General features: G+C 48.6%; 1 protein-coding gene across 1 annotated transcript; it reads left to right on the forward strand.

The window, feature by feature from the left end:
• Nucleotides 1-18,755: 18,755 nt before the first annotated feature.
• On the forward strand, nt 18,756-21,368 carry LOC140214473 (uncharacterized; the record flags this gene model as incomplete). Its single annotated transcript, XM_072285834.1, has 2 exons — nt 18,756-18,837; nt 20,451-21,368. Coding segments are annotated over exons 1-2 (1,000 nt in total), but the record flags the coding sequence as incomplete, so codon positions are not given.
• Nucleotides 21,369-21,868: the final 500 nt, after the last annotated feature.

A 21,868-nucleotide genomic window follows, 5' to 3' on the forward strand; every position in this document is an offset into this window, starting at 1 on the left:
TAAGCTTGCCGATGCTGCTCTTTTTAGCACCCGCGCACGGATTTGTGCGAAAACGCGTTTTAAGCATGCACATGCATCTTTTGGTAGACGCGGATGAAGTTTTCTGCAAAACCACAAGATGTGCATGCAAATGGTGCTTTTTGCAGAACGCGCACGTGGATTTCTGCCAAACGACGTGCTAAGCATGCCGATGCTGCTCTTTTTAGCACCCGCGCACGCATTTGTGCGAAAACGCGTTTTAAGCATGCACATGCATCTTTTGGTAGACGCGGATGAAGTTTTCTGCAAAACCACAAGATGTGCATGCAAATGGTGCTTTTTGCAGAACGCGCACGTGGATTTCTACCAAACGACGTGCTAAGCTTGCCGATGCTGCTCTTTTTAGCACCCGCGCACGGATTTGTGCGAAAACGCGTTTTAAGCATGCACATGCATCTTTTGGTAGACGCGGATGAAGTTTTCTGCAAAACCACAAGATGTTCATGCAAATGGTGCTTTTGGCAGAACGCGCACGTGGATTTCTACCAAACGACGTGCTAAGCATGCCGATGCTGCTCTTTTTAGCACCCGCGCACGCATTTGTGCGAAAACGCGTTTTAAGCATGCACATGCATCTTTTGGTAGACGCGGATGAAGTTTTCTGCAAAACCACAAGATGTGCATGCAAATGGTGCTTTTTGCAGAACGCGCACGTGGATTTCTACCAAACGACGTGCTAAGCATGCCGATGCTGCTCTTTTTAGCACCCGCGCACGCATTTGTGCGAAAACGCGTTTTAAGCATGCACATGCATCTTTTGGTAGACGCGGATGAAGTGTTCTGCAAAACCTCAAGATGTGCATGCAAATGGTGCTTTTGGCAGAACGCGCACGTGGATTTCTACCAAACGACGTGCTAAGCATGCCGATGCTGCTCTTTTTATCACCCGCGCACGGATTTGTGCGAAAACGCGTTTTAAGCATGCACATGCATCTTTTGGTAGACGCGGATGAAGTTTTCTGCAAAACCACAAGATGTGCACGCAAATGGTGCTTTTGGCAGAACGCGCACGTGGATTTCTACCAAACGACGTGCTAAGCATGCCGATGCTGCTCTTTTTAGCACCCGCGCACGGATTTGTGCGAAAACGCGTTTTAAGCATGCACATGCATCTTTTGGTAGACGCGGATGAAGTTTTCTGCAAAACCACAAGATGTGCACGCAAATGGTGCTTTTTGCAGAACGCGCACGTGGATGTCTACCAAACGACGTGCTAAGCATGCCGATGCTGCTCTTTTTAGCACCCGCGCACGCATTTGTGCGAAAACGCGTTTTAAGCATGCACATGCATCTTTTGGTAGACGCGGATGAAGTTTTCTGCAAAACCACAAGATGTGCATGCAAATGGTGCTTTTTGCAGAACGCGCACGTGGATTTCTACCAAACGACGTGCTAAGCTTGCCGATGCTGCTCTTTTTAGCACCCGCGCACGGATTTGTGCGAAAACGCGTTTTAAGCATGCACATGCATCTTTTGGTAGACGCGGATGAAGTTTTCTGCAAAACCACAAGATGTGCATGCAAATGGTGCTTTTGGCAGAACGCGCACGTGGATTTCTACCAAACGACGTGCTAAGCATGCCGATGCTGCTCTTTTTAGCACCCGCGCACGCATTTGTGCGAAAACGCGTTTTAAGCATGCACATGCATCTTTTGGTAGACGCGGATGAAGTTTTCTGCAAAACCACAAGATGTGCATGCAAATGGTGCTTTTTGCAGAACGCGCACGTGGATTTCTACCAAACGACGTGCTAAGCATGCCGATGCTGCTCTTTTTAGCACCCGCGCACGGATTTGTGCGAAAACGCGTTTTAAGCATGCACATGCATCTTTTGGTAGACGCGGATGAAGTTTTCTGCAAAACCACAAGATGTGCATGCAAATGGTGCTTTTGGCAGAACGCGCACGTGGATTTCTACCAAACGACGTGCTAAGCATGCCGATGCTGCTCTTTTTAGCACCCGCGCACGCATTTGTGCGAAAACGCGTTTTAAGCATGCACATGCATCTTTTGGTAGACGCGGATGAAGTTTTCTGCAAAACCACAAGATGTGCATGCAAATGGTGCTTTTTGCAGAATGCGCACGTGGATTTCTACCCAACGACGTGCTAAGCATGCCGATGCTCCTCTTTTTAGCACCCGCGCACGCATTTGTGCGAAAACGCGTTTTAAGCATGCACATGCATCTTTTGGTAGACGCGGATGAAGTTTTCTGCAAAACCACAAGATGTGCATGCAAATGGTGCTTTTTGCAGAACGCGCACGTGGATTTCTGCCAAACGACGTGCTAAGCATGCCGATGCTGCTCTTTTTAGCACCCGCGCACGCATTTGTGCGAAAACGCGTTTTAAGCATGCACATGCATCTTTTGGTAGACGCGGATGAAGTTTTCTGCAAAACCACAAGATGTGCACGCAAATGGTGCTTTTTGCAGAACGCGCACGTGGATGTCTACCAAACGACGTGCTAAGCATGCCGATGCTGCTCTTTTTAGCACCCGCGCACGCATTTGTGCGAAAACGCGTTTTAAGCATGCACATGCATCTTTTGGTAGACGCGGATGAAGTTTTCTGCAAAACCACAAGATGTGCATGCAAATGGTGCTTTTTGCAGAATGCGCACGTGGATTTCTACCCAACGACGTGCTAAGCATGCCGATGCTCCTCTTTTTAGCACCCGCGCACGCATTTGTGCGAAAACGCGTTTTAAGCATGCACATGCATCTTTTGGTAGACGCGGATGAAGTTTTCTGCAAAACCACAAGATGTGCATGCAAATGGTGCTTTTTGCAGAACGCGCACGTGGATTTCTGCCAAACGACGTGCTAAGCATGCCGATGCTGCTCTTTTTAGCACCCGCGCACGCATTTGTGCGAAAACGCGTTTTAAGCATGCACATGCATCTTTTGGTAGACGCGGATGAAGTTTTCTGCAAAACCACAAGATGTGCACGCAAATGGTGCTTTTTGCAGAACGCGCACGTGGATGTCTACCAAACGACGTGCTAAGCATGCCGATGCTGCTCTTTTTAGCACCCGCGCACGCATTTGTGCGAAAACGCGTTTTAAGCATGCACATGCATCTTTTGGTAGGCGCGGATGAAGTTTTCTGCAAAACCACAAGATGTGCATGCAAATGGTGCTTTTTGCAGAACGCGCACGTGGATTTCTACCAAACGACGTGCTAAGCTTGCCGATGCTGCTCTTTTTAGCACCCGCGCACGGATTTGTGCGAAAACGCGTTTTAAGCATGCACATGCATCTTTTGGTAGACGCGGATGAAGTTTTCTGCAAAACCACAAGATGTGCATGCAAATGGTGCTTTTTGCAGAACGCGCACGTGGATTTCTGCCAAACGACGTGCTAAGCATGCCGATGCTGCTCTTTTTAGCACCCGCGCACGCATTTGTGCGAAAACGCGTTTTAAGCATGCACATGCATCTTTTGGTAGACGCGGATGAAGTTTTCTGCAAAACCACAAGATGTGCATGCAAATGGTGCTTTTTGCAGAACGCGCACGTGGATTTCTACCAAACGACGTGCTAAGCTTGCCGATGCTGCTCTTTTTAGCACCCGCGCACGGATTTGTGCGAAAACGCGTTTTAAGCATGCACATGCATCTTTTGGTAGACGCGGATGAAGTTTTCTGCAAAACCACAAGATGTTCATGCAAATGGTGCTTTTGGCAGAACGCGCACGTGGATTTCTACCAAACGACGTGCTAAGCATGCCGATGCTGCTCTTTTTAGCACCCGCGCACGCATTTGTGCGAAAACGCGTTTTAAGCATGCACATGCATCTTTTGGTAGACGCGGATGAAGTTTTCTGCAAAACCACAAGATGTGCATGCAAATGGTGCTTTTTGCAGAACGCGCACGTGGATTTCTACCAAACGACGTGCTAAGCATGCCGATGCTGCTCTTTTTAGCACCCGCGCACGCATTTGTGCGAAAACGCGTTTTAAGCATGCACATGCATCTTTTGGTAGACGCGGATGAAGTGTTCTGCAAAACCTCAAGATGTGCATGCAAATGGTGCTTTTGGCAGAACGCGCACGTGGATTTCTACCAAACGACGTGCTAAGCATGCCGATGCTGCTCTTTTTATCACCCGCGCACGGATTTGTGCGAAAACGCGTTTTAAGCATGCACATGCATCTTTTGGTAGACGCGGATGAAGTTTTCTGCAAAACCACAAGATGTGCACGCAAATGGTGCTTTTGGCAGAACGCGCACGTGGATTTCTACCAAACGACGTGCTAAGCATGCCGATGCTGCTCTTTTTAGCACCCGCGCACGGATTTGTGCGAAAACGCGTTTTAAGCATGCACATGCATCTTTTGGTAGACGCGGATGAAGTTTTCTGCAAAACCACAAGATGTGCACGCAAATGGTGCTTTTTGCAGAACGCGCACGTGGATGTCTACCAAACGACGTGCTAAGCATGCCGATGCTGCTCTTTTTAGCACCCGCGCACGCATTTGTGCGAAAACGCGTTTTAAGCATGCACATGCATCTTTTGGTAGACGCGGATGAAGTTTTCTGCAAAACCACAAGATGTGCATGCAAATGGTGCTTTTTGCAGAACGCGCACGTGGATTTCTACCAAACGACGTGCTAAGCTTGCCGATGCTGCTCTTTTTAGCACCCGCGCACGGATTTGTGCGAAAACGCGTTTTAAGCATGCACATGCATCTTTTGGTAGACGCGGATGAAGTTTTCTGCAAAACCACAAGATGTGCATGCAAATGGTGCTTTTGGCAGAACGCGCACGTGGATTTCTACCAAACGACGTGCTAAGCATGCCGATGCTGCTCTTTTTAGCACCCGCGCACGCATTTGTGCGAAAACGCGTTTTAAGCATGCACATGCATCTTTTGGTAGACGCGGATGAAGTTTTCTGCAAAACCACAAGATGTGCATGCAAATGGTGCTTTTTGCAGAACGCGCACGTGGATTTCTACCAAACGACGTGCTAAGCATGCCGATGCTGCTCTTTTTAGCACCCGCGCACGGATTTGTGCGAAAACGCGTTTTAAGCATGCACATGCATCTTTTGGTAGACGCGGATGAAGTTTTCTGCAAAACCACAAGATGTGCATGCAAATGGTGCTTTTGGCAGAACGCGCACGTGGATTTCTACCAAACGACGTGCTAAGCATGCCGATGCTGCTCTTTTTAGCACCCGCGCACGCATTTGTGCGAAAACGCGTTTTAAGCATGCACATGCATCTTTTGGTAGACGCGGATGAAGTTTTCTGCAAAACCACAAGATGTGCATGCAAATGGTGCTTTTTGCAGAATGCGCACGTGGATTTCTACCCAACGACGTGCTAAGCATGCCGATGCTCCTCTTTTTAGCACCCGCGCACGCATTTGTGCGAAAACGCGTTTTAAGCATGCACATGCATCTTTTGGTAGACGCGGATGAAGTTTTCTGCAAAACCACAAGATGTGCATGCAAATGGTGCTTTTTGCAGAACGCGCACGTGGATTTCTGCCAAACGACGTGCTAAGCATGCCGATGCTGCTCTTTTTAGCACCCGCGCACGCATTTGTGCGAAAACGCGTTTTAAGCATGCACATGCATCTTTTGGTAGACGCGGATGAAGTTTTCTGCAAAACCACAAGATGTGCATGCAAATGGTGCTTTTTGCAGAACGCGCACGTGGATTTCTACCAAACGACGTGCTAAGCTTGCCGATGCTGCTCTTTTTAGCACCCGCGCACGGATTTGTGCGAAAACGCGTTTTAAGCATGCACATGCATCTTTTGGTAGACGCGGATGAAGTTTTCTGCAAAACCACAAGATGTTCATGCAAATGGTGCTTTTGGCAGAACGCGCACGTGGATTTCTACCAAACGACGTGCTAAGCATGCCGATGCTGCTCTTTTTAGCACCCGCGCACGCATTTGTGCGAAAACGCGTTTTAAGCATGCACATGCATCTTTTGGTAGACGCGGATGAAGTTTTCTGCAAAACCACAAGATGTGCATGCAAATGGTGCTTTTGGCAGAACGCGCACGTGGATTTCTACCAAATGACGTGCTAAGCATGCCGATGCTGCTCTTTTTAGTACCCGCGCACGGATTTGTGCGAAAACGCGTTTTAAGCATGCACATGCATCTTTTGGTAGACGCGGATGAAGTTTTCTGCAAAACCACAAGATGTGCATGCAAATGGTGCTTTTGGCAGAACGCGTACGTGGATTTCTACCAAACGACGTGCTAAGCATGCCGATGCTGCTCTTTTTAGCACCCGCGCGCGGATTTGTGCAAAAACGCGTTTTAAGCATGCACATGCATCTTTTGGTAGACGCGGATGAAGTTTTCTGCAAAACCACAATATGTGCATGCAAATGGTGCTTTTGGCAGAACGCGCACGTGGATTTCTACCAAACGACGTGCTAAGCATGCCGATGCTGCTCTTTTTGGCACCCGCGCACGCATTTCTGCGAAAACGCGTTTTAAGCATGCACATGCATCTTTTGGTAGACGCGGATGAAGTTTTCTGCAAAACCACAAGATGTGCGTGCAAATGGTGCTTTTGGCAGAACGCGCACGTGGATTTCTACCAAACGACGTGCTAAGCATGCCGATGCTGCTCTTTTTAGCACCCGCGCACGGATTTGTGCGAAAACGCGGTTTAAGCATGCACATGCATCTTTTGGTAGACGCGGATGAAGTTTTCTGAAAAACCACAAGATGTGCATGCAAATGGTGCTTTTGGCAGAACGCGCACGTGGATTTCTACCAAACGACGTGCTAAGCATGCCGATGCTGCTCTTTTTAGCACCCGCGCACGGATTTGTGCGAAAACGCGTTTTAAGCATGCACATGCATCTTTTGGTAGACGCGGATGAAGTTTTCTGCAAAACCACAAGATGTGCATGCAAATGGTGATTTTGGCAGAACGCGCACGTGGATTTCTACCAAACGACGTACTAAGCATACCGATGCTGCTCTTTTTAGCACCCGCGCACGGATTTGTGCGAAAACGCGTTTTAAGCATGCACATGCATCTTTTGGTAGACGCGGATGAAGTTTTCTGCAAAACCACAAGATGTGCATGCAAATGGTGCTTTTGGCAGAACGCGCACGTGGATTTCTACCAAACGACGTGCTAAGCATGCCGATGCTGCTCTTTTTAGCACCCGCGCACGCATTTGTGCGAAAACGCGTTTTAAGCATGCACATGCATCTTTTGGTAGACGCGGATGAAGTTTTCTGCAAAACCACAAGATGTGCATGCAAATGGTGCTTTTTGCAGAACGCGCACGTGGATTTCTACCAGACGACGTGCTAAGCATGCCGATGCTGCTCTTTTTAGCACCCGCGCACGGATTTGTGCGAAAACGCGTTTTAAGCATGCACATGCATCTTTTGGTAGACGTGGATGAAGTTTTCTGCAAAACCACAAGATGTGCATGCAAATGGTGCTTTTGGCAGAACGCGCACGTGGATTTCTACCAAACGACGTGCTAAGCATGCCGATGCTGCTCTTTTTAGCACCCGCGCACGGATTTGTGCGAAAACGCGTTTTAAGCATGCACATGCATCTTTTGGTAGACGCGGATGAAGTTTTCTGCAAAGCCACAAGATGTGCATGCAAATGGTGCTTTTGGCAGAACGCGCACGTGGATTTCTACCAAACGACGTGCTAAGCATGCCGATGCTGCTCTTTTTAGCACCCGCGCACGGATTTGTGCGAAAACGCGTTTTAAGCATGCACATGCATCTTTTGGTAGACGCGGATGAAGTTTTCTGCAAAACCACAAGATGTGCATGCAAATGGTGCTTTTGGCAGAACGTGCACGTGGATTTCTACCAAACGACGTGCTAAGCATGCCGATGTTGCTCTTTTTAGCACCCGCGCACGGATTTGTGCGAAAACGCGTTTTAAGTATGCACATGCATCTTTTGGTAGACGCGGCAGAAGTTTTCTGCAAAACCACAAGATGTGCATGCAAATGGTGCTTTTGGCAGAACGCGCACGTGGATTTCTACCAAACGACGTGCTAAGCATGCCGATGCTGCTCTTTTTAGCACCCGCGCACGCATTTGTGCGAAAACGCGTTTTAAGAGGAAGCTTTAGCTCGGGCTCAACTCCAACGCGGCCTATTCAAATACATGTAAAAACGCAAAAGCGTTTTTCTGAGATAACCTCTGGACCGATTTTAATGAAATTTGTTGCATTTGAGAGAGAAAGTTAAATTCTAGTGACTGTTGGAAGCGGAATTTTGATTTAGGGCTTGAATTTTGTTAAAAGGATTTTCAAAAATTCAGACGTATGAAAAAAATAGAAGCACGAAGTTTACAAGCTAATAGCTCTGCATCAAGAACAGATATCGCGATTCTGTAAACGGCATCCATTAGACCATTCAAAGCGGACAAATTTGATATGTCAGTTTACATCTTACGTGAATTTGTTACGTTGTTTACGAAGGTTCTGCAAAAGTTGTAATTACACTTTACTCCATTTTTTGAGTTTCATATGTAACATATCAATTTTGTCCGCTTTAGATGTGCTATCAGGTACAATTTACAGAATTGCGATATGATTTTTTCTTGCTGAGTTACGGAGTTGTAAACTTGATAGTTTCGTTTTCTGAAAATTTGCGATTCTTGCCAAATTTTTACAAAAATTTGACGACCTAAATCGAAAATTCGAAACCAGCAGTCACTAGATTTTAAGCTTTTCTTTTAAATGCAGCAAACCCCGTCAAATTTAGTGCAGTGGTTGCCGAGAAAAACGAATTCTCCTTTTACATGTATTTAGATAGGAGCACCCAAGCTAAAGCTTCCTCTTAAGCATGCACATGCATCTTTTGGTAGACGCGGATGAAGTTTTTTGCAAAACCACAAGATGTGCATGCAAATGGTGCTTTTTGCAGAACGCGCACGTGGATTTCTACCAAACGACGTGCTAAGCATGCCGATGCTGCTCTTTTTAGCACCCGCGCACGCATTTGTGCGAAAACGCGTTTTAAGCATGCACATGCATCTTTTGGTAGACGCGGATGAAGTTTTCTGCAAAACCACAAGATGTGCATGCAAATGGTGCTTTTTGCAGAACGCGCACGTAGATTTCTACCAAACGACGTGCTAAGCATGCCGATGCTGCTCTTTTTAGCACCCGCGCACGGATTTGTGCGAAAACGCGTTTTAAGCATGCACATGCTTCTTTTGGTAGACGCGGATGAAGTTTTCTGCAAAACCACAAGATGTGCATGCAAATGGTGCTTTTGGCAGAACGCGCACGTGGATTTCTACCAAACGACGTGCTAAGCATGCCGATGCTGCTCTTTTTAGCACCCGCGCACGCATTTGTGCGAAAACGCGTTTTAAGCATGCACATGCATCTTTTGGTAGACGCGGATGAAGTTTTCTGCAAAACCACAAGATGTGCATGCAAATGGTGCTTTTTGCAGAACGCGCACGTGGATTTCTACCAAACGACGTGCTAAGCATGCCGATGCTGCTCTTTTTAGCACCCGCGCACGGATTTGTGCGAAAACGCGTTTTAAGCATGCACATGCATCTTTTGGTAGACGCGGATGAAGTTTTCTGCAAAACCACAAGATGTGCATGCAAATGGTGCTTTTGGCAGAACGCGCACGTGGATTTCTACCAAACGACGTGATAAGCATGCCGATGCTGCTCTTTTTAGCACCCGCGCACGCATTTGTGCGAAAACGCGTTTTAAGCATGCACATGCATCTTTTGGTAGACGCGGATGAAGTTTTCTGCAAAACCACAAGATGTGCATGCAAATGGTGCTTTTTGCAGAACGCGCACGTGGATTTCTACCAAACGACGTGCTAAGCATGCCGATGCTGCTCTTTTTAGCACCCGCGCACGGATTTTTGCGAAAACGCGTTTTAAGCATGCACATGCATCTTTTGGTAGACGCGGATGAAGTTTTCTGCAAAACCACAAGATGTGCATGCAAATGGTTCTTTTGGCAGAACGCGCACGTGGATTTCTACCAAACGACGCGCTAAGCATGCCGATGCTGCTCTTTTTAGCACCCGCGCACGCATTTATGCGAAAACGCGTTTTAAGCATGCACATGCATCTTTTGGTAGACGCGGATGAAGTTTTCTGCAAAACCACAAGATGTGCATGCAAATGGTGCTTTTTGCAGAACGCGCACGTGGATTTCTACCAGACGACGTGCTAAGTATGCCGATGCTGCTCTTTTTAGCACCCGCGCACGGATTTGTGCGAAAACGCGTTTTAAGCATGCACATGCATCTTTTGGTAGACGCGGATGAAGTTTTCTGCAAAACCACAAGATGTGCATGCAAATGGTGCTTTTCGCAGAACGCGCACGTGGATTTCTCCCAAACGACGTGCTAAGCATGCCGATGCTGCTCTTTTTAGCACCCGCGCACGGATTTGCGCGAAAACGCGTTTTAAGCATGCACATGCATCTTTTGGTAGACGCGGATGAAGTTTTCTGCAAAACCACAAGATGTGCATGCAAATGGTGCTTTTGGCAGAACGCGCACGTGAATTTCTACCAAACGACGTGCTAAGCATGCCGATGCTGCTCTTTTTAGCACCCGCGCACGGATTTGTGCGAAACCGCGTTTTAAGCATGCACATGCATCTTTTGGTAGACGCGGATGAAGTTTTCTGCAAAACCACAAGATGTGCATGCAAATGGTGCTTTTGGCAGAACGCGCGCGTGGATTTCTACCAAACGACGTGCTAAGCATGCCGATGCTGCTCTTTTTAGCACCCGCGCACGCATTTGTGCGAAAACGCGTTTTAAGCATGCACATGCATCTTTTGGTAGACGCGGATGAAGTTTTCTGCAAAACCACAAGATGTGCATGCAAATGGTGCTTTTGGCAGAACGCGCACGTGGATTTCTACCAAACGACGTGCTAAGCATGCCGATGCTGCTCTTTTTAGCACCCGCGCACGGATTTGTGCGAAAACGCGTTTTAAGCATGCACATGCATCTTTTGGTAGACGCGGATGAAGTTTTCTGCAAAACCAGAAGATGTGCATGCAAATGGTGCTTTTGGCAAAACGCGCACGTGGATTTCTACCAAACGACGTGCTAAGCATGCCGATGCTGCTTTTTTTAGCACCCGCGCACGGATTTGTGCGAAAACGCGTTTTAAGCATGGACATGCATCTTTTGGTAGACGCGGATGAAGTTTTCTGCAAAACCACAAGATGTGCATGCAAATGGTGCTTTTGGCAGAACGCGCACGTGGATTTCTACCAAACGACGTGCTAAGCATGCCGATGCTGCTCTTTTTAGCACCCGCGCACGGATTTGTGCGAAAACGCGTTTTAAGCATGCACATGCATCTTTTGGTAGACGCGGATGAAGTTTTCTGCAAAACCACAAGATGTGCATGCAAATGGTGCTTTTGGCAGAACGCGCACGTGGATTTCTACCAAACGACGTGCTAAGCATGCCGATGCTGCTCTTTTTAGCACCCGCGCACGCATTTGTGCGAAAACGCGTTTTAAGCATGCACATGCATCTTTTGGTAGACGCGGATGAAGTTTTCTGCAAAACCACAAGATGTGCATGCAAATGGTGCTTTTGGCAGAACGCGCACGTGGATTTCTACCAAACGACGTGCTAAGCATGCCGATGCTGCTCTTTTTAGCACCCGCGCACGGATTTGTACGAAAACGCGTTTTAAGCATGCACATGCATCTTTTGGTACACGCGGATGAAGTTTTCTGCAAAACCACAAGATGTGCATGCAAATGGTGCTTTTGGCAGAACGCGCACGTGGATTTCTACCAAACGACGTGCTAAGCATGCCGATGCTGCGCTTTTTAGCACCCGCGCACGGATTTGTGCGAAAACGCGTTTTAAGCATGCACATGCATCTTTTGGTACACGCGGATGAAGTTTTCTGCAAAACCACAAGATGTGCATGCAAATGGTGCTTTTGGCAGAACGCGCACGTGGATTTCTACCAAACGACGTGCTAAGCATGCCGATGCTGCTCTTTTTAGCACCCGCGCACGGATTTGTGCGAAAACGCGTTTTAAGCATGCACATGCATATTTTGGTAGACGCGGATGAAGTTTTCTGCAAAACCACAAGATGTGCATGCAAATGGTGCTTTTGGCAGAACGCGCACGTGGATTTCTACCAAACGACGTGCTAAGCATGCCGATGCTGCTCTTTTTAGCACCCGCGCACGGATATGTGCGAAAACGCATTTTAAGCATGCACATGCATCTTTTGGTAGACGCGGATGAAGTTTTCTGCAAAACCACAAGATGTGCATGCAAATGGTGCTTTTGGCAGAACGCGCACGTGGATTTCTACCAAACGACGTGCTAAGCATGCCGATGCTGCTCTTTTTAGCACCCGCGCACGCATTTGTGCGAAAACGCGTTTTAAGCATGCACATGCATCTTTTGGTAGACGCGGATGAAGTTTTCTGCAAAACCACAAGATGTGCATGCAAATGGTGCTTTTGGCAGAACGCGCACGTGGATTTCTACCAAACGACGTGCTAAGCATGCCGATGCTGCTCTTTTTAGCACCCGCGCACGGATTTGTGCGAAACCGCGTTTTAAGCATGCACATGCATCTTTTGGTAGACGCGGATGAAGTTTTCTGCAAAACCACAAGATGTGCATGCAAATGGTGCTTTTGGCAGAACGCGCACGTGGATTTCTACCAAACGACGTGCTAAGCATGCCGATGCTGCTCTTTTTAGCACCCGCGCACGCATTTGTGCGAAAACGCGTTTTAAGCATGCACATGCATCTTTTGGTAGACGCGGATGAAGTTTTCTGCAAAACCACAAGATGTGCATGCAAATGGTGCTTTTGGCAGAACGCGCACGTGGATTTCTACCAAACGACGTGCTAAGCATGCCGATGCTGCTCTTTTTAGCACCCGCGCACGGATTTGTGCGAAAACGCGTTTTAAGCATGCACATGCATCTTTTGGTAGACGCGGATGAAGTTTTCTGCAAAACCAGAAGATGTGCATGCAAATGGTGCTTTTGGCAAAACGCGCACGTGGATTTCTACCAAACGACGTGCTAAGCATGCCGATGCTGCTCTTTTCAGCACCCGCGCACGGATTTGTGCGAAAACGCGTTTTAAGCATGGACATGCATCTTTTGGTAGACGCGGATGAAGTTTTCTGCAAAACCACAAGATGTGCATGCAAATGGTGCTTTTGGCAGAACGCGCACGTGGATTTCTACCAAACGACGTGATAAGCCTGCCGATGCTGCTCTTTTTAGCACCCGCGCACGCATTTGTGCGAAAACGCGTTTTAAGCATGCACATGCATCTTTTGGTAGACGCGGATGAAGTTTTCTGCAAAACCACAAGATGTGCATGCAAATGGTGCTTTTTGCAGAACGCGCACGTGGATTTCTACCAAACGACGTGCTAAGCATGCCGATGCTGCTCTTTTTAGCACCCGCGCACGGATTTTTGCGAAAACGCGTTTTAAGCATGCACATGCATCTTTTGGTAGACGCGGATGAAGTTTTCTGCAAAACCACAAGATGTGCATGCAAATGGTTCTTTTGGCAGAACGCGCACGTGGATTTCTACCAAACGACGTGCTAAGCATGCCGATGCTGCTCTTTTTAGCACCCGCGCACGCATTTATGCGAAAACGCGTTTTAAGCATGCACATGCATCTTTTGGTAGACGCGGATGAAGTTTTCTGCAAAACCACAAGATGTGCATGCAAATGGTGCTTTTTGCAGAACGCGCACGTGGATTTCTACCAGACGACGTGCTAAGTATGCCGATGCTGCTCTTTTTAGCACCCGCGCACGGATTTGTGCGAAAACGCGTTTTAAGCATGCACATGCATTTTTTGGTAGACGCGGATGAAGTTTTCTGCAAAACCACAAGATGTGCATGCAAATGGTGCTTTTCGCAGAACGCGCACGTGGATTTCTCCCAAACGACGTGCTAAGCATGCCGATGCTGCTCTTTTTAGCACCCGCGCACGGATTTGCGCGAAAACGCGTTTTAAGCATGCACATGCATCTTTTGGTAGACGCGGATGAAGTTTTCTGCAAAACCACAAGATGTGCATGCAAATGGTGCTTTTGGCAGAACGCGCACGTGAATTTCTACCAAACGACGTGCTAAGCATGCCGATGCTGCTCTTTTTAGCACCCGCGCACGGATTTGTGCGAAACCGCGTTTTAAGCATGCACATGCATCTTTTGGTAGACGCGGATGAAGTTTTCTGCGAAACCACAAGATGTGCATGCAAATGGTGCTTTTGGCAGAACGCGCACGTGGATTTCTACCAAACGACGTGCTAAGCATGCCGATGCTGCTCTTTTTAGCACCCGCGCACGCATTTGTGCGAAAACGCGTTTTAAGCATGCACATGCATCTTTTGGTAGACGCGGATGAAGTTTTCTGCAAAACCACAAGATGTGCATGCAAATGGTGCTTTTGGCAGAACGCGCACGTGGATTTCTACCAAACGACGTGCTAAGCATGCCGATGCTGCTCTTTTTAGCACCCGCGCACGGATTTGTGCGAAAACGCGTTTTGAGCATGCACATGCATCTTTTGGTAGACGCGGATGAAGTTTTCTGCAAAACCAGAAGATGTGCATGCAAATGGTGCTTTTGGCAAAACGCGCACGTGGATTTCTACCAAACGACGTGCTAAGCATGCCGATGCTGCTCTTTTTAGCACCCGCGCACGGATTTGTGCGAAAACGCGTTTTAAGCATGGACATGCATATTTTGGTAGACGCGGATGAAGTTTTCTGCAAAACCACAAGATGTGCATGCAAATGGTGCTTTTGGCAGAACGCGCACGTGCATTTCTACCAAACGACGTGCTAAGCATGCCGATGCTGCTCTTTTTAGCACCCGCGCACGGATTTGTGCGAAAACGCGTTTTAAGCATGCACATGCATCTTTTGGTAGACGCGGATGAAGTTTTCTGCAAAACCACAAGATGTGCATGCAAATGGTGCTTTTGGCAGAACGCGCACGTGGATTTCTACCAAACGACGTGCTAAGCATGCCGATGCTGCTCTTTTTAGCACCCGCGCACGCATTTGTGCGAAAACGCGTTTTAAGCATGCACATGCATCTTTTGGTAGACGCGGATGAAGTTTTCTGCAAAACCACAAGATGTGCATGCAAATGGTGCTTTTGGCAGAACGCGCACGTGGATTTCTACCAAACGAAGTGCTAAGCATGCCGATGCTGCTCTTTTTAGCACCCGCGCACGGATTTGTACGAAAACGCGTTTTAAGCATGCACATGCATCTTTTGGTACACGCGGATGAAGTTTTCTGCAAAACCACAAGATGTGCATGCAAATGGTGCTTTTGGCAGAACGCGCACGTGGATTTCTACCAAACGACGTGCTAAGCATGCCGCTGCTGCTCTTTTTAGCACCCGCGCACGGATTTGTGCGAAAACGCGTTTTAAGCATGCACATGCATCTTTTGGTAGACGCGGATGAAGTTTTCTGCAAAACCACAAGATGTGCATGCAAATGGTGCTTTTGGCAGAACGCGCACGTGGATTTCTACCAAACGACGTGCTAAGCATGCCGATGCTGCTCTTTTTAGCACCCGCGCACGGATTTGTGCGAAAACGCGTTTTAAGCATGCACATGCATATTTTGGTAGACGCGGATGAAGTTTTCTGCAAAACCACAAGATGTGCATGCAAATGGTGCTTTTGGCAGAACGCGCACGTGGATTTCTACCAAACGACGTGCTAAGCATGCCGATGCTGCTCTTTTTAGCACCCGCGCACGGATATGTGCGAAAACGCGTTTTAAGCATGCACATGCATCTTTTGGTAGACGCGGATGAAGTTTTCTGCAAAACCACAAGATGTGCATGCAAATGGTGCTTTTGGCAGAACGCGCACGTGGATTTCTACCAAACGACGTGCTAAGCATGCCGATGCTGCTCTTTTTAGCACCCGCGCACGCATTTGTGCGAAAACGCGTTTTAAGCATGCACATGCATCTTTTGGTAGACGCGGATGAAGTTTTCTGCAAAACCACAAGATGTGCATGCAAATGGTGCTTTTGGCAGAACGCGCACGTGGATTTCTACCAAACGACGTGCTAAGCATGCCGATGCTGCTCTTTTTAGCACCCGCGCACGGATTTGTGCGAAAACGCGTTTTAAGCATGCACATGCATCTTTTGGTAGACGCGGATGAAGTTTTCTGCAAAACCAGATGTGCATGCAAATGGTGCTTTTGGCAAAACGCGCACGTGGATTTCTACCAAACGACGTGCTAAGCATGCCGATGCTGCTCTTTTCAGCACCCGCGCACGGATTTGTGCGAAAACGCGTTTTAAGCATGGACATGCATCTTTTGGTAGACGCGGATGAAGTTTTCTGCAAAACCACAAGATGTGCATGCAAATGGTGCTTTTGGCAGAACGCGCACGTGGATTTCTACCAAACGACGTGCTAAGCATGCCGATGCTGCTCTTTTTAGCACCCGCGCACGGATTTGTGCGAAAACGCGTTTTAAGCATGCACATGCATCTTTTGGTAGACGCGGATGAAGTTTTCTGCAAAACCACAAGATGTGCATGCAAATGGTGCTTTTGGCAGAACGCGCACGTGGATTTCTACCAAACGACGTGCTAAGCATGCCGATGCTGCTCTTTTTAGCACCCGCGCACGCATTTGTGCGAAAACGCGTTTTAAGCATGCACATGCATCTTTTGGTAGACGCGGATGAAGTTTTCTGCAAAACCACAAGATGTGCATGCAAATGGTGCTTTTGGCAGAACGCGCACGTGGATTTCTACCAAACGACGTGCTAAGCATGCCGATGCTGCTCTTTTTAGCACCCGCGCACGGATTTGTACGAAAACGCGTTTTAAGCATGCACATGCATCTTTTGGTACACGCGGATGAAGTTTTCTGCAAAACCACAAGATGTGCATGCAAATGGTGCTTTTGGCAGAACGCGCACGTGGATTTCTACCAAACGACGTGCTAAGCATGCCGATGCTGCTCTTTTTAGCACCCGCGCACGGATTTGTGCGAAAACGCGTTTTAAGCATGCACATGCATCTTTTGGTAGACGCGGATGAAGTTTTCTGCAAAGCCACAAGATGTGCATACAAATGGTGCTTTTGGCAGAACGCGCACGTGGATTTCTACCAAACGACGTGCTAAGCATGCCGATGCTGCTCTTTTTAGCACCCGCGCACGGATATGTGCGAAAACGCGTTTTAAGCATGCACATGCATCTTTTGGTAGACGCGGATGAAGTTTTCTGCAAAACCACAAGATGTGCATGCAAATGGTGCTTTTGGCAGAACGCGCACGTGGATTTCTACCAAACGACGTGCTAAGCATGCCGATGCTGCTCTTTTTAGCACCCGCGCACGCATTTGTGCGAAAACGCGTTTTAAGCATGCACATGCATCTTTTGGTAGACGCGGATGAAGTTTTCTGCAAAACCACAAGATGTGCATGCAAATGGTGCTTTTGGCAGAACGCGCACGTGGATTTCTACCAAACGACGTGCTAAGCATGCCGATGAAGTTGAGAGTATGACGGAAGCCCGTCTGGTCGGGATGATGCATACTTAAAAGGAAGAGGTCTGGACACCGATCAAAAATGGTTTAAAAGAGTTATTTACGTTTCGGCTCCCCCACGGGAGCCTTGTTCACAATGAAAGAAGCGGCAGAGCTGGCGCCCCTTTTTATGTGCGTCTCAAAACATGATTAAGGCACCTGGCATACATGGGCGGCAGATTGCCTTCGTTGCGATTAAGAGTGTGCGCCGTGGTTTGGATGATTAGGGACTCAAGATAAAGACGCGAAGAATGATTTCGCTCCTTGGCAATCACACGAGATTTCTCCCAGTTAATCTTATGTGATGTGGCTGCGCAGTGTTCGGCCAAGGCATTTGATGCAACGTGTCATTTCTGGACGTCATTCATGTGTTGCTTAAGTCTTGTTTTGAAGTTGCCGGTTTCACCTACGTAGACGTACCGACAATCCGCACACGGAATGACATACACCACGCCTGGGAACTTGTCCTTTTCCAAAGGGTCTTTCACATGCACGAGCTCGTGTCTAAGTTTCCGGGAGGGCACGTGCGCAGCCTGCACGTCATATGACCGCAGGACGCGTGCAAGAGTCTCGGTTATGCCGGGGACATACGGAATCGAAGCCCGTCTTTTAGGGGGTCCAGACTGCGTGGGTGCTGTGCGAGCCAGCTGGCGCCCTACTGAGTCAATGACGTACTCAGGGTATCCACAAGCCATTAATTCCCTCCGCACAAGTGCATTGTCCGCCATGTGGTCTTCGGCTGTTGTGCACACGTTTTTTGCCCGACGAGACCCGACACCCAAGACCCGACACCCAAGCTTCAGAGGGATCTGCAGAAACTGCTCGCCGACGTCTTCCGTATGGTGCCGCCTCAGCACAAGCATTTGTACTACAGACTGATTTGCCACAATGGATCTGCCCCAGCAATATACGGCCTACCGAAAGTGCACAAGCCCGATGTTCCCCTGCGCCCCATTGTGGACTTCACACGTTCGCCGCTCCACAAGCTGTCAAATTTTCTTCACAGAATCATTTCGCCACTCGTTGGAAAACGTGCCACGCACATACGCAACACGTACGACTTCATTGAAAAGGTTAAAGGGACAAGCGTCCACCCCGATGAAGTCTTAGTTTCTTTTGACGTGGTCTCACTGTTTACAAGCGTACCAATAGACATGGCCGTGGAAGTTTGCGTCGCCGCCCTTGACGAAGACCCGACGTTGCCTGACAGATCCCCCATCGATGTGCCTGACCTAGGTAGGCTACTAAAATTTTGCCTATCAAATACGTATTTCACGTTCCAGAAGAAATTTTATCGCCAAGTACACGGAGCAGCAATGGGTGCGTCGATTTCGGTCACAGTAGCCAACCTAACAATGGAGGCTATCGAAGCTCAAGCGTTGTCGTCGTTTACACCGGCACCTAAAGTCTTCCTCAGATATGTCGACGACTGTTTCAGCATTTTGCAAAGGAAGAACCTTGACCCTTTCACGGCTCACCTAAACAATATACAAGCAGCAATCAAGTTCACCGTTGAAGTGGAATCTGAAGGGCAACTGCCGTTTCTGGACACCCTTGTGCAGCGAGATGGGCCAAACCTGTTATTCAAGGTGTTTAGGAAGCACACTCACACGGGCCGCTACCTAAACTACAGATCGGTGCACCCTGCTTCGCTAAAGAGGTCTGTTGTCGGCTCTCTTCTTCGTCGGGCAAAAAACGTGTGCACAACAGCCGAAGACCACATGGCGGACAATGCACTTGTGCGGAGGGAATTAATGGCTTGTGGATACCCTGAGTACGTCATTGACTCAGTAGGGCGCCAGCTGGCTCGCACAGCACCCACGCAGTCTGGACCCCCTAAAAGACGGGCGTCGATTCCGTATGTCCCCGGCATAAGCGAGACTCTTGCACGCGTCCTGCGGTCATATGACGTGCAGGCTGCGCACGTGCCCTCCCGGAAACTTAGACACGAGCTCGTGCATGTGAAAGACCCTTTGGAAAAGGACAAGTTCCCAGGCGTGGTGTATGTCATTCCGTGTGCGGATTGTCGGTACGTCTACGTAGGTGAAACCGGCAACTTCAAAACAAGACTTAAGCAACACATGAATGACGTCCAGAAACGACACGTTGCATCAAATGCCTTGGCCGAACACTGCGCAGCCACATCACATAAGATTAACTGGGAGAAATCTCGTGTGATTGCCAAGGAGCGAAATCATTCTTCGCGTCTTTATCTTGAGTCCCTAATCATCCAAACCACGGCGCACACTCTTAATCGCAACGAAGGCAATCTGCCGCCCATGTATGCCAGGTGCCTTAATCATGTTTTGAGACGCACATAAAAAGGGGCGCCAGCTCTGCCGCTTCTTTCATTGTGAACAAGGCTCCCGTGGGGGAGCCGAAACGTAAATAACTCTTTTAAACCATTTTTGGTCGGTGTCCAGACCTCTTCCTTTTAAGTATGCATCATCCCGACCAGACGGGCTTCCGTCATACTCTCAACTTCATCCATTTGCGACAGGCGTACGGCCAGCAAGTGATCACTGAAATTCGCCGGTTCGTCTCACTGACTACGCGCATTCTGGCATTCAACGGGCATCTGACGTTCAACCTTGCCTGCAAGTCCCAGGGTTTGATCCCGCGCTCGCTACGTCTTCACAGACCCGTGTCGACGAGATTTGGACTAAGCGTGGTTTCCAAGGCAGAACGGCATCTGTTGCAAGCGAGGATCATGGACTGCAGGGACCAAGTACGAAGACTTAGGAATGATGCTTTCTTTTCTCGGCGGCGTCTCGAGGATCACTGCCCAGAAGAGATGGCGCGCATACAATTGCATGCAAATTTTCAAGCCAATCTTCGCGCTCGGAAAGATGAGCAATGCCACGACAGGAAATTCGAAAGGCTGAAGCAGTGCCGCACAGCACGTCCACCAAGTGCCCTCAAAAACTCTGTGTACAACTTGTCCTCATACCAGCCTGACGGCTACGAAATGGCAGTTCTAAGTCTTGGTCTCAACTTCAACACGGGACCTGCAACGGACACGAAGAAAGTAATATGCGCCGCTGAGCGCGCTGTCAACTTGGTCGACCAATCCCGCCGTGACGAGGCTCGCACACGCGTTGTAAACGTATTGTCGAAGTTGCACGCCCAACCCACCGTGGACACCTTGTGCAAGCAAGAACGTGATGCCGTCAAGAGGTTGCAGGAGAACCGGGATATTGTCGTACTTCCCGCCGACAAGGGGAACGCTACTGTCCTTCTAGACAAGAGCAAATACATCGAAAAAATGTGCTTGCTATTGAGTGACGTTCACACGTACGCCAGCGTCGCAAGAGACCCGACACCCAAGCTTCAGAGGGATCTGCAGAAACTGCTCGCCGACGTCTTCCGTATGGTGCCGCCTCAGCACAAGCATTTGTACTACAGACTGATTTGCCACAATGGATCTGCCCCAGCAATATACGGCCTACCGAAAGTGCACAAGCCCGATGTTCCCCTGCGCCCCATTGTGGACTTCACACGTTCGCCGCTCCACAAGCTGTCAAATTTTCTTCACAGAATCATTTCGCCACTCGTTGGAAAACGTGCCACGCACATACGCAACACGTACGACTTCATTGAAAAGGTTAAAGGGACAAGCGTCCACCCCGATGAAGTCTTAGTTTCTTTTGACGTGGTCTCACTGTTTACAAGCGTACCAATAGACATGGCCGTGGAAGTTTGCGTCGCCGCCCTTGACGAAGACCCGACGTTGCCTGACAGATCCCCCATCGATGTGCCTGACCTAGGTAGGCTACTAAAATTTTGCCTATCAAATACGTATTTCACGTTCCAGAAGAAATTTTATCGCCAAGTACACGGAGCAGCAATGGGTGCGTCGATTTCGGTCACAGTAGCCAACCTAACAATGGAGGCTATCGAAGCTCAAGCGTTGTCGTCGTTTACACCGGCACCTAAAGTCTTCCTCAGATATGTCGACGACTGTTTCAGCATTTTGCAAAGGAAGAACCTTGACCCTTTCACGGCTCACCTAAACAATATACAAGCAGCAATCAAGTTCACCGTTGAAGTGGAATCTGAAGGGCAACTGCCGTTTCTGGACACCCTTGTGCAGCGAGATGGGCCAAACCTGTTATTCAAGGTGTTTAGGAAGCACACTCACACGGGCCGCTACCTAAACTACAGATCGGTGCACCCTGCTTCGCAAAAGAGGTCTGTTGTCGGATCTCTTCTTCGTCGGGCAAAAAACGTGTGCACAACAGCCGAAGACCACATGGCGGACAATGCA

The sequence above is a fragment of the Dermacentor andersoni genome, unplaced genomic scaffold (assembly GCF_023375885.2).
Source record: "Dermacentor andersoni unplaced genomic scaffold, qqDerAnde1_hic_scaffold ctg00000143.1, whole genome shotgun sequence".
NCBI classification, from domain to species: domain Eukaryota; kingdom Metazoa; phylum Arthropoda; class Arachnida; order Ixodida; family Ixodidae; genus Dermacentor; species Dermacentor andersoni.